This window comes from Triplophysa rosa, linkage group LG1, assembly GCF_024868665.1.
Source record: "Triplophysa rosa linkage group LG1, Trosa_1v2, whole genome shotgun sequence".
Lineage (NCBI taxonomy): Eukaryota > Metazoa > Chordata > Actinopteri > Cypriniformes > Nemacheilidae > Triplophysa > Triplophysa rosa.
In genome coordinates, this window is record NC_079890.1 from 1,585,795 (window position 1) to 1,600,029 (window position 14,235).

At 36.6% G+C, this 14,235-nt stretch overlaps 1 protein-coding gene across 1 annotated transcript; it reads left to right on the top strand.

The window, feature by feature from the left end:
- The first annotated feature begins 194 nt into the window (after positions 1-194).
- On the top strand, positions 195-12,846 carry fah (fumarylacetoacetate hydrolase (fumarylacetoacetase)). Its single transcript, XM_057338808.1, has 14 exons — positions 195-408; positions 864-974; positions 1,060-1,181; positions 1,431-1,480; positions 2,819-2,909; positions 3,788-3,885; positions 5,190-5,242; positions 6,094-6,193; positions 7,823-7,953; positions 8,370-8,445; positions 9,850-9,896; positions 10,103-10,204; positions 10,626-10,743; positions 12,283-12,846. Exons 1-14 carry the CDS (start codon positions 241-243, stop codon positions 12,357-12,359), a joined length of 1,344 nt encoding a protein of 447 aa, XP_057194791.1. The 5' UTR covers positions 195-240; the 3' UTR covers positions 12,360-12,846.
- Positions 12,847-14,235: the final 1,389 nt, after the last annotated feature.

Genomic DNA, 14,235 nt, shown 5'->3' on the forward strand with positions numbered 1-14,235 from the left:
TTTGTATGCTTTTATGATATATAAAATAAAGTTTGATTTGAAATGTGAAGTACGGTAGCGTAATAAGTGATCTATAACGATATCGCGTGCTTTATCGCTATTCTACGGTTCATTTAATCCACATTTCTGCTGAGTCACGTTGAATAGCGTTCACGGTTTTTATGAAGTGCACTTGAAGTAGGGTGGACAGAAGAGCACGGCGCTGATTGGCTCGCTGGCTTCGTCACGTGACACGGTCCTATGGCTGCAGCGCACATCTGGAGGAGGTTAATCCTCGCGCTGTTACTCACTCTGAAGAGTATACACGAGTATAACTGCAACTTGAACATGTCTTTCATCAAAGTGCACGAAACGTCGGACTTTTCCTATCACAACCTGCCTTACGGAGTTTTCTCCACGTCTGATAGTGTGAGTGTAATAATGCATGCTTCTTTCTTCTTTAACCGTTTTGTCTCGTAGGGTCACGAAAGTGTAAAAACGTACAACTTTGTTTGAAAATAATAAGTTACAAAAATAATAACGGTTACATGTAAAATGAAGAAACACGTGAATAAGATGATGGTTCTGACTCCGCACTATATTTCTGGGTCATAATAAAAAACGTTTACAATAATAAAGCTATGGATTCTATACTTTTACTGTAAAACAATGGTTGCTACACTTTTACTATAATAAAGTCATGATTTTATACTTTTACTATAAGAACACCTACTTATAATACACAAAAAAACACTTTGAACTTTATTGCATGTTGTCACGTGGCATCCATCCTGAAATGTTAATTTTCCAATTCAGTTTTTTAACTCAAAGTGTTATGCTTATATATATAATTTGTGGTTAAAATATCTATGGATATGTAACAGCCCAGGCACCGAATCGGTGTTGCCATCGGAGATCAAATTTTGGACCTCAGTGTCATAAAGCATCTTTTTAATGGACCGGCTCTGAAGTCCCACCAAGATGTTTTTGAACAGGTGAGCTTTATAACTTCATTTTGTAGATGCTGTTGGTCTTTTCGTGTTACAATCGATTGAAACATGTTTGTGTGGTTTTCAAAAGCCAACACTCAATGCTTTCATGGCTCTGGGTTATGATGCTTGGAGAGAAGCGAGAAAGTCTCTGCAGACGCTTCTGGCTGCAAATGAGTCGACGCTACGCGATGACGTCAGTTTAAGAAGCAGGTGCACATGCATTTTGCGTAAACATGCATATTCTTCCATTTTATGTTAAATGATGCATCAAATTATCTTCATAGTTAATTGTTTTTTAGTATTTGGTGTGAACTGGTAAAATCTGAGATCTGTGTGGTCAGAATGACCCAAATGATGCTCACACGCAGTTTGTCAATTTTTTCTGATTTCCTCATCCATCCATTGCTTTATTTAAATCAGGAGTTTAATTTCTCTTTCTGATTGGTTTGTGATCTCCAGGGCGTTTGTTCATCAGAGTTCAGCTGTCATGCATCTCCCAGCTGAGATCGGTGAGTGTTACAGATAACACACACACTGACTTACACTCAACATGAAATGCCACATGAAACCTAACAGGATATTTCCTTTGAATAAAATGAAGATAGCATTAGATTTTATTCATGTGGAATTTGATTGACCAGAATAAAGCCGTGTGGTTGGAGGGGAGGACGAGTGTGTGATGTCAGCATATATCAAATATATATTCATATTAATACATAATACATTTTAATGCATAATTGTAATAAAAATACTACTATTTGATATTTGTGTATTAGTTTGTTTCATAAGCTGCACTGAGTTTTCTGTAAATACATGTGGCTTTGTTTAAGTGTCTTAATAACCACTAGAGGGCCCCATTTGATTTTAAAAATCACTGTAAACCAATAGAAGTTGCCAATACTCAAAAACTGAAGGCAACTTTTTGAGTTTTAGAGGTTCTTGGTTTAAGTAAGCAGAACTTTCAAATTTTTATTAATATTAAATTAAAGTTCTTAATAAGTCTTAGTAAGTGTGACTTAAATGTTTAATGTAGCATCCCACAGCCTAAGCACATGCATCACTCTTCTAAACAATGGTAACCACAAAAATGAGAAATATGTCAAACTCTTCCAAATATCCAAGATAAGTGAACATCAAACACTAACAAGTCTTTAACTTTACTGAAAAGCACATAAAATAATCATATTTAAAAATTTACTCCCCTAATGCAGTCTGACGCAAAGCATGCTGGGAATTGGAAATCCTTATCGACCAATTGTGTTGTACGTACATCTTTAAATTAAATAAATCGTACAAGAGTTAAACAGAGTTAAAACTTCAAGTTAATCAAAAATAATCATTATACTTTACTCAAAAGTACAAAAGTGTTTCAGGAACTTAAATTTTTAAGTAAGTAGAACTTTGTCATAAAATTAAATTTACATTACTTAATCTGTTTGATTATTTCGAGCATTTGGGTTGACAAATATTTGAACTACAATAGAGATCAATCATAGTCTTGCTTTGTCTTAGGAGCTACCTACTTTTGCTTTGGTAAACTTTATGCTTTTTAAGAAATGTAAAACTTAAAAATCTACTTTTGCCTTATATTGAAAGAATGTTAGCTGTTCAAACGTAATAAACCATAAATAATATTTGCATAATAAATTTATATTGTTTTTCATCTAATTGCTATTTATGTACTTTAGGACGACAAACTTCAAGTAAATGATTGAATTTACTTGAATTAATAAATATGTTTAGTTTTGGGTGCACTGTCCCTTTAATGTCCCTTTAGTTTGTGAACTTGTTCCAATCTTCTTCAAAAATATTTTCCATCGACTTTTATTCTCTTTTCACTTCAACAGGAGACTACACAGACTTTTACTCATCAAAAGATCACGCCACCAATGTTGGAATAATGTTCCGTGGAAAAGAGAACGCCTTGATGCCCAACTGGTACGTGACAGGTTATTCATATTCCTCGCCCTCCTAAACACTAACCCCTAAATCAAGCGTGCTGCCACTTTAGTGTGCGAAATCATGCTGACTCACCAACTCCTGTTGACTTGATATTTCACGAGTATTTTTTTCCCTTACCAGCCGTACGGGTTACAGTTTAAAAGAGCCAGCAAAGTTCCTACAAGTTATTCCCGTAAACATTCCCTTCATTCATTTCGCCTGTCACGCTAAATAATGCACCTGCATTTTCCAACTCGCTGCGGAAAATGTCTTCTAGCGATAACTCTTACCTCCAAAACAGGACTGGGTTTATTTTCTCAAAGGAAGAGTTATTTGCTCGGGGGTGGAACAAGTACATTTTGGAAAGTTTTTAGCTTAACTGGAACACAGCTCCCACCTGATGATCCCCACGGCTTTGTGAATGTGTCATCGGGCCTTTGCAGATCCGTGTCGCTCCCTCAGAGAAGAATGAGACGTGGTTTGGAGGAAAATCTATAAGTTGATGAACATTTGGCTGAAGTCCTGGACTTGACCTGCGGTTTTGTGGTGTGATGTTTGTGGTTGAGGTGATTATGCGGTGTAGGAGGATAAAGATGATGCGTGTCATTTTTACTCTCTTTTGTCTCACTTTCAAAAGTAATTCACTTGTAGATTGATTTCACTGAAAAGTGTAAACACTGTTGCTTTGTGCGAGCTTTTATCAGCATCATGATCAGCCAATGATGTAAGTTTGGGGCGGGGCTATCTGTTTATCGACCAATGAAAGATGGAAAACACGTCTGCTATTTTTGCTATTCCGATTGAGTATGGAAATGTTGGAAAGGCACATTGGGTTTATACAGTATGAATTATGAATTAAAAGCCTGTAACCGCAGGTTAAGGTTACCAGTGGGGTATCATGGGAGAGCTTCGTCTGTGGTGGTGTCTGGAACACCAATCAGAAGACCTCAAGGACAGATGAGACCAGACCCAGGTAAACATGCACAACTGTATATATACATGCACGTAATATACGGGTGACCCTTTGGTTGAGAGCACTTGAAAAATGGCAATCATTACAAAAATACATAGAATAAATACAGTAATACGTTTTTTGTTGTGTAAAGTATACAAAATAATAAGTTTGATCAAGAGCAAACTTTCTCGTCCTTAAATTGTCTCTGAAAGCTTTAAAAAAACTGACGTTGTTGGAAGAGTTTGAAAATGTTTTAGCATATTCAAAACAGCTGAAAATCTATTTGGAGAAAAAATAAAAAGCTAGTGCAGTTGTTAGTATAGTTTCGGTTTTCATGATCTTACTTGAAAACAATTACATTGGTCATGAGATTGAGACATTCATTTGTCTTTGATCTTTTGATACAGTGTTTGTAAGTTACTCTGAAAAAGTAATTAATTACTAGTTACTAATTACACATTCAATAGTGTAATTAGATTACTGTACAAATTACTCTCTCCAAAAAGTATTTAGTTACTTATTAATAATTACTTTCTATATCTTATATCAACAGTGATTAGTTAAGTGAGTCAAGGATAGACATAAAACGACTCTCAATTCATTCAAATAAATCATATAAAACTACATAAAGTACAATTATTAACTGAAATGTATAACAAATGTGAGAAAGATACATTAATGCGTGCATTTTAAAGTTAGATTTAGAATTTTAATGTCAATTCCACTATTGTATACATTACATAGTATTTAATTCAGTTACATCAGAAGTAACTGTAATTTAATTACAGAACAAATAAGAGTAATCCCTTACTTTACTTTTTTAAGGGAAAAGTAATTAAATTACATTAAATTAATTACTTAGTAACTAGTTACACCCAACACTGTTTTGATATACAGTAAGAGGTCATTGTACTACGAAAACTCTAAAAAAAGTTATTTTTATTAAAACAAAGCTATGAAAACGCTTTTGTCTCGGTATGATGTCATAGTGCAACCAAAGACCTCCTTTGAAAAAGATCAACGCCTACTTCTACATCATTTTTGCTTTAGCCCCGCCCACCGATTTGCACGTGTAGTAGAGAGACGCAAACAATTCATCGACCAAGAAAATAACTTTGGCGCCTTTGAAGATTTCAAGAAGTGCGGTGTCTTGGCATTGCCTTCCTTGTGATCCTAACATTAGACAAGCAATAACAAAGCCTGATAAATGAAAGCATGTACTGTGTATTCTATATATAAATATCATGCCCGTGAATTAGTGAATTATGTCGAGAAATCTTGATCCGTTTTGGTTTGTTTGATAAAGCTTATCTCTCCTTCAGCCCAGCCGCCGGTTTTCGGGCCAAGCAAACAGCTGGATATCGAGCTGGAGATGGTGAGTTTCATTTGATAAAGTTCATTAATTCATAGCCCAGCATCTGTCTGTTAACATCAGAGGATGCAGCTTCGGTCTTCTCCAGATATATATTCTGAAGTTATACACATCTCTTTCATTTCCATTGTTTTTAAAACAAAGCTCAATTTATTCAATTGCACAGTACAGTAGTATTATATTATATCGTTACGAATTTATATGGTTTGTTAATTTATGTAGAGTTAGGAATGGGATTAAAAGTAACATCTCAACATATTTTTCACCATTTGCCTTATATTCAATACATTCTTGATATCAATGTATTTACTTTAAAGTGTATTGAACAGTAATTTCAATATAGTTATCTCTCAAGTGTTTTATATACATAAATTATAGTAAAAACTTAGTTACAAATAATCAAGGCACATGTTTTTTTCTAAGTAAACAAGGAAATTGATATTCAACAATGATGTTTATGTTCACAAAAATATAATATATATATTATTTATACAAGTACAATAAATGCAAGCAATGTTTTGATTTTTTCTAATTTCCATTAAAACTTTTGAATATTCGAAAAACAAACATGTATAAACTTGCGTATTGTTTAATGATGACTTTAACAATTGTTCATACAACAATAATTTTTTCAGTATTTTGTTATTTGTTGTTTTCCAGAAAAAAATAAAGCACATAAATGCAATGGCCTTATGAGTGGTTAAAGGCTCTTGCAAACATTTTGATGTTTTTGGGATATGCGCCATAATGAGTCTAAATAAGAGGAATGTTCTACATTGAGTCGTGGTTTCTGTGCACATGCTGCATATGAGTATAAGGATGAAGGATGAGAGTTCTCTGTCTTCATCTCTCAGGCGTTTTTTGTGGGAAAAGGCAACAAACTGGGAGAGCCCATCCCGCTGGAGAAGACCCACGAGCACATCTTCGGCATGGTGTTAATGAACGACTGGAGCGGTGAGACCCAATAACATGTTCACGTCATCAAAACATAATCTCCAGAATATCCAAATAAAATCTGATTTTATTATTAATGACATTAAGATGAATGAGTTTTAATGTTGATATTCGTTGTTGTATCTAACATCTATCACCATCTGTCGAAATAAATCAGAGCAGTTTTAATTTAATGGATAACTTCTTCACTTTATTTATCCTTCAAATTCACACAAAAAAAGAAAGTGATAATATCTCAGAAATATATCATAGAACTTCGAATTTGATCTGAAATATATCTCATTTAACTTCACATCTTAGAAGAACAGTATGCTTTAACTTCAGCGTCTTCCCCACAAGAAGGAAATTCGCTTTTGAAATGTCTGTCAATCTCAATTGTTAAAGGATTAAAAAAGATTTTAAATGCAAATTTTGACTTTTGTTGAGATCTGCTTTACAGGTTTTGCTCCTATAATCTCATATATTCCAGAGTTTTTATTTCACCAAAAGAATTTTAAGAGGTCTGAAATATACGAAACAAGTCAAAGCCTAAATGAAACTGAGAACTAAACTCTAAAATATTCTCTCGTTCTTGTGTTTACACAACAGACATAATAAAATATTCATGTAAATCTCAGTTTACAATTTGCTGTTTGGAAAATCACCCCGAGCCTGACGTGGCCGTGATTTACCGGTGTTTCCCGGTTCTGAACAACAACCCTCATCAATTCTTTTTGATTCTTCTGCTGTCTCTTGCCGAACTTACAGCCGTGCAGTTTTGAACGCATCAGCCAAAATTGCTTTTTTATGAGCCATCGAGGAGACTTAAGAAATGAGAGACACCTGCGGGCGGAGACGACAGAGACTTCCAACATCTGTTTAACTCTATGGCTTTCATTCAGAGACGATACTGTGTTTTTCTTTGCTTTAATGCACTTACAATAGACCAAACGCATTAGAAAAAATACAACAAAGTATGTTCGTGCGAAGCTATTCGGGTATTTTATTCATTTGTAATGTTTTAATAGTGACTTACAGGGCCATAGCTAGAAATTGTTTTCTTGAAAACTTCCCTATTTTTAAGAAGCAAGTCTTCAGCACACACACATATCTTCCTCGTCTTTTAGAGAGTTTCTGTCAGAATTCTACAGAAGTATTATTCACCAACATGATGGTGAATATTCACTTCCGATGCATCGGTCTGGATGTGGTTACTAGATCAATTTAATTGAATTTAACTCAATGAATAAATAAAAACAGACAAAGAATAGAAATACTGTGAATGTATTTGATGTTTCAATTCAATGATGTAGACTCGCTGTGACTAAAAGAACTCAGAAGAAAGCATTATAGAAACTTTGGATTAAAATTCACATTGTATTGTTCTGGACTTTATGACGCACAAATGTGACAATTGATGCTGCAGCATATTTACTTTTAAACAAATCTAGTTTGAAAGATAGAAAATGTGAGCGATGCATGACTGTGCAAAATCATTGTGTCGCTAGAGATGAGGTTGGGTGGTTGCCAAGGTGTTGCAATGCAGCTGCATTGGATGTTCTGGGTGGATACAAAATAATAATAAAAGGTCCACAGCAAAGGTAGTGATGAGCAAATGATCCATGAGTTTCTTATTCTCTTATGTTACAGCTCGGGATATTCAGGCTTGGGAATATGTTCCGTTGGGTCCATTTCTGGGCAAGAATTTTGGCACCACCATCTCGCCCTGGGTCGTTCCAGTGGAGGCGCTGATGCCGTTTGTTGAGGCCAATCCAGTCCAGGTACACAAAATCTGAATATTTTGAAATGATAATTTGATTTTATTGCCTCTGTCTTTATAGACAACTGCTTTTCACTCTGGGTTGCCAGATCTGTTTTTTTTTTTAAAAACAGCCCAATGGCCAATCAAAACTGGCCCAACGACCTCAGCCCAAATATCAAAACTCAAAATTTTCAGTTTTGGGGAATTTTCAGAATGTAGAATGTGTTTTCTTCTTAAGACATCTAACCCTAATTTGATCTAATATGATGACCTTAGCTTGCCATGCTGCCTAAGTAGGCAGCGACTTAACAGACAGCGCTTTTGGCATGAAGGCACTTCTTAAGGAATTTGGAAAATTCAACAAATTCAAGCGTGTTTTGATATAGACATGCCTGTTTGGTACTATTGACCCGATGTTATCTTCATGTTTTTTAGGACCCTGAACCTCTGCCGTACTTACGTCATGATGACCCCTACACGTTCAATATCAACCTGTTTGTGGATGTGAAAGGTGTGGGTTTGTTTTTGCATACACTATAATGCAGCGGTCAGACCTGACTTTGAGCATGCAAAATTCGTTCGGACGGTTCTACGAAAATGGGCGGGAGCGATTCCTCCATTTGTTTTTTATTTCTGTACCGAGAGGTCACGCTGTGACGTTCACCAAGCTTGAACTTTGCTACGCAGCGAAATATCTTCGGACGGGCTTGCGCTTCCGGTCTGACGCATTCGCATGCTTATGAATGAAAGTAAATGGAACGAAAAGTCAAGTGTGACCGCGGCTTTAGAATACATTTTATATACAGTAGTGATGTCATAAATGTACAATATTCGCTTTTAATGACCCCTCAGATTCAGTTAAACCATCAAAATATGAGAGAGGGGTTGTGTTCCAAAATAGACTAAACTAAACATTCAAGATATTATTGGACAAAATTATTTTTTTAAAAGTTCAAATTTTAAAGAGAACATGTTACGAGATCATGTAAATGACATTTCATGAAGTGTGTAATGTTGCCGTGTGTGAATGTAAGCAGTCTGCCAAGTTGTGAAGCCGAAGGTGAATGAATAACAAAGTTATTGGCTTGGAATAAAGGGAGTCGACTGTGAATCACGCAAACGAATCGTGCCCTAGTCCGGATTTACGTCACTACATATAGTCCCCGCCTACGTTTTGCTACATCATACTGAAGGTCTGGAACTTATCACCGCTTTCTTTGGCCAAGGCCCACCCAAGAGGCCATATAACTGACAGGTAAAGAAACCAATCAAGTTTGGTTTTGTGCCGAGTCATGTTTAGAGGAGTGGAAGTGTCGCCGCAGTAACAGACCGGTGTACATTCACGAACGTGTCAAACGTTAAGAGCAACAAAAATGATTATACGTTTATGCCGTGAACCTCGCATACTTTTAAGAATTAAGCGTTTAGTGGATCGTGATGAATTCTTATAGCAACCGATGTAAACACGACGGCTTACTTCTTAGATCAGACGGCTTCGTGTTGTTTCCAGGCGGACCGTTAAAGAACGCGACGCGCACGTCTTCCGGAAATCCTGTGAAATTCAACCAATCAGATGACGACTTCGAACGTGCTGAAGTGTTTCCAGAAAAGTGTGCCTTATGCATCAGACGTTAAGCCAACGGTCCGTGCCGTGTGAGGCTGAGACTAGACACTACATAAACCAAAATAGGACCTTAAAAATCAAGGAATATTTGTTTGTTGTATTTTTATATACAAAAATTGCAAAGTTCTTCAAGAGATCCTCAGTTTACACTTTAACTACACAAGATGCATACAAACTCTTTAATTCATCTTTAATCCAAAGTTGGACATCACTACTGTTAATGTTTAGAAGTTTTGTTCAAGCGCTCAGTTATGCTTTCTTTCTAAAGTATTGTATATGACATTGTTCCAGGTGAAGGAATGCGAGATGCAGCCACCATTTGTAAGTCAAATTTCAAGGTAAGAGATGGTTTTGCATTGGTTTGTTGCAATCTCAGTGGTATTAAACACATTCAGGTCACCCGTACAAATGGACGCTTAAACAAACAGATAATAAAAGACACTAGCGGTAGAAGCAAATTGTTTTTCAGTCATGAAGAAAGAGATTAAACAAGACAATCAAATGTTTTGTAGACAACCGTGGCATGTGACGTGTGTCTTTCTAGTACATGTATTGGACAATGAAGCAACAGCTGGCCCACCACACGGTCAACGGCTGCAACGTCAGACCGGGGGATCTGCTGGCATCAGGAACCATCAGCGGACCGGTAAGTGTGTGCACAAACATGTCATTGGTATATGAAATATTTTACTGCATAATGCATAGAATGAGTTGAAGTCGGTTGCATTATACCTTTTATTTCATGTACTCGTATGCTGCAAACACAAGCTCACGCAAAGAATTTTCACTTATCGGAGTGCCGCAGAGTTTGTGTGAAGGGTAAACCCTACGGTATGGGGACAAAATGGCAATATCCAAAATCCTTGTCCTTGTGGGGACATTTTTGGGTACCCATGAGGAAACACGCTTATAAATCATACAGAATGAACTTTTGTGAAAATGTAAAAGAGCAGAAAGTTGTGTGTGATTGTTAGGGTTAGGGGTAGGGAATATGAGATACAGTTTGTACAGCCATTGCGTCTATGGAATGTCCCCATAAAACATGGAAACCCAACATGCGTGTGTAGGATCCAGACAGTTTCGGTTCTATGCTGGAGCTCTCGTGGAGAGGATCCAAGACTATTGACCTCAGCAATGGAGAGACAAGGACCTTCTTGAAGGATGGAGATGAGGTCACACTCACAGGTGTGTGTCTGCGTGTCTTTATATAGTATGCCTTCATTAGCACAAACATTATTTATCAGATAAACAGAGCATACCTTCCCTTCCAAAAAAAGACGATTATCCAAGTGTGCTATTAGTGTACTTCTTTTAAACTAACTGCACTCTTTTTATGTACTTCTCAAATATAAATATACTTACAATGGCACTTAAAGGGACAGTTCACCCAAAAATGAAAATTCTGTCATCATTTACTCACCCTCAGATTGTTCCAAACCTGTATACATTTCTTTGTTCTGCTAAACACAAAGGAAGATATTTGGAAGAATGTCAGTTACCAAACAGATCTCATCCCCCATTCACTGCCATGGTAGGGAAAATAAATACTATGGGAGTCAATGGGGGATGAGATCTGTTTGGTTACTACTTATTTTTCCAAATATCTTCCTTTGTGTTTAGCAAAACAGAAATTAGTTTTAAATCATTTTTGGGTGAACTGTCCCTTTAAGTATACTTGATATATATTAACAGAAAAAGTCTATTTGCTATAAACTTGTACTCAGTCTTTCGATGGAGATATACGCTATGAAAGTATAATGAAGATACTCGGATTGTAGTTGTGTTTACTCTTTTGATCGAGGAGCCAATAAAACACATAGTCTGACATAAACGTACATGTTTATACAAGTTTATATAGAAATAAGTTTAGCTTTGAGGTGGGTGGAATCATTTAGAGTAAATAAAACATGTTTGAAGCTGAAGTGATAATAGGAATTTACTTCAAATCTACCTCAACTACACCGAAAGGTATATTTCAAGTAAAAAAATAGGTAATGCCTAAATAAGAACATAGTAGTATACTAAAAGTGTAGAAATAATTTATAAACAGTAAGCTGTATGATGTTAAGTTCACTAAAAGAAAACTACTAGCTAGAAGTTTTACTGAGAGTATACTTCAAATTGAACTTTTCATCCAACAAAAACTTAAAATAGTAAACGATTATACTGTGTTCACGCCAAACGTGAACAAAAGCGTTCCACGCTCTTTATTACGTGTGGGAAAAGTTCGTTATTTTCGCGTGAGTGACGCGAAAACCAATACGCGACGGAGAGTGTCTTCACGTGTCCGGACCAGTCAGACAGTAAATGTCAATAGGCTCTTCACGCAAATGGAGTTGAAATGTTTTAACTTGGACAGATTACGACGCAAACGCGCGTCAATCGCGCCGCCCGATTCGCGTCTATTGGCATCTGCATTGACTTTGTATGCTATTTACTTTCGCAAATCGCTTAATTCGCGTGAACACAGCATTAGTATGCATGTAAGTTTACTTGCAGTATAGTTGAAGTACAGAACATAGTTCATAGGTAATAGTGTACTAATGAAAGCATAGTTAAACGCTACAAAGACTCAAAAGTGGGCCAATTTATTCCTGAGTGTAATGAAATACTACACTTGCAAGTATACATTGATATTAATATACTTACTACATAAAGTATACAGTGCTTATATACTTGACCTTTATGTTATGTATATTTTACACATGCATTGTCTCTCTGCAGGTTATTGTGAGGGCAGGGGCTATCGAGTGGGCTTCGGTCGCTGTGAGGGGAAGATCATTCCTGCCCTACAACAGTGACAGAGAGAGAGAGAGAGAGAGAGCACATGTGATCTACAGCCATGAACACAAACAACAGTGTTCATACTCAAGTATTCACCACAAGATTTTGAAGTCTTTCAAAGCCCAACTTTATGTCAGAACCCATCAACCCAGTGGCTTGACATATCCTGCAGGTTCACGTCCTGATTCATGGTTTTTCATGACTCTAGTTTCCCTCTCTCAAATCAAATAAAACCAAATATACAGAACATCCAATGTTTACTATTGAAACATCAATCAACGTCAACTTAATTGCAATTTGGTTTCGCAAGAAAAACGTTCGTATAACTTGTTTCTTGAGATGTCCTGACAACTCTTGTGATGTTGAGAAAATGAATCATAAAAACTGCAGCCTTATTGGCCTCCACATGCTCGAAAACACTAATCATTTCTACTTTTGCATAATTAACATATTTGAATTTGCTGAGACGATCTTGTTACTGAACATTTTCACAATAAAGTTACTGATTTCATTAAAACTGTTTTATGTTTGTTCTGTCTAACACAGTGGTTCTCAAACTTTTTCGTTGTAAGGCACCCTTTGTGTAGAGTGCATCACTTTGCGGCCCCCAAATAAAGACTTATAATCTAAAATTTTACATTTTTATTTAAACAAAAACATATTAGGTTATACAATGCTGAAACATCAATTCTTTTGTCTGGTGGTCTTATTTTTCTGATGTTTGATTGCATAAAATCAATTTCTATATTTCATAAAATGCCACAAAATCTGTGGCCCCCCTGGATCCATCTCGGGGCCCCCCCAGGGGTCACGGCCCCCAGTTTGAGAACTACTGGAGTCGATGCTAAATTATACAAACAACGTAAAGAATTGTGTTGATTTTGTTAACTTCACATCACATCATACAACATTAACCTCAGGGATAAAGCACACATCCAAACCTTCAGCGGCAATATTTCTTCTGTTCTGCTTGGAGCTTAGGGTCTGACTGTCAACGACGGAAAGAAGAAATATGTGATCGCACCTTAAGTCATAAAGAGAAAACTTGACTGACAGGTCAACGGACAAAGAACTTCATCTTTTATTCAGAGTTGAACGTCGTCCAGTCATTAGTGAGCCATTCAGAAGCTCTGACTACAGCTGTTAATAGGCTACGTGATTATTCTGACCAAAGATCCGTAAATCAATGACTGCAGCTCTTACACTGACACGACAGATATCACCAGACAGGATTTGACGTTATCCCGCATAAAGATAAAAACACAAAGCCTCCTGCAATTTCATGTTTCGAACAGAGATGGCGATAGAGAGGCAAACGTTACAGATTGCAGCTTCTATATAAAATCGAATTGTTTCACGTGGTTTTGACGACCCCTTCATAAGACTTCCATTGTGATGAATCATTTCTGGTGTGTTCCTGTGACCCGTTAACAGATGGTGCCGAACCCTCAGTGGTCACCAGGGTCCGTCCATGAGTCATTTAGACAGTGGAGGTCACATGGTCTTTAGTTTCATGCCCGTGGGAGGTTTAGAGACAGATATGCTGTTCTCTCTTTCTTTCTCACCCTCTGCGATCAGACTTTTATTGATTAGTCTTGCATGGCGGCGTCACAGATGGAAATCTCTCCTTAAAGCTGGACCTTAAGCTCACTAAATGATAGAGAACAAGATCATATATTTCCAAATCAAGTTCGTCTCTTCTACCATCAATACAAGTGAAGTGCTTTTAGCTCCAATTAATGCATTCCTCAGATTTATACAATTACAGCCACAAAAGAAGATATTTTGAGAAATGTCTCAGCAGTTGTGTGTGTATACAATGGAAGTTAATGGGGTTTAATGTTGTTTGATTATTAATGTTCTTAAAAATATCTGCTTTTGTGTTCTGCAGAA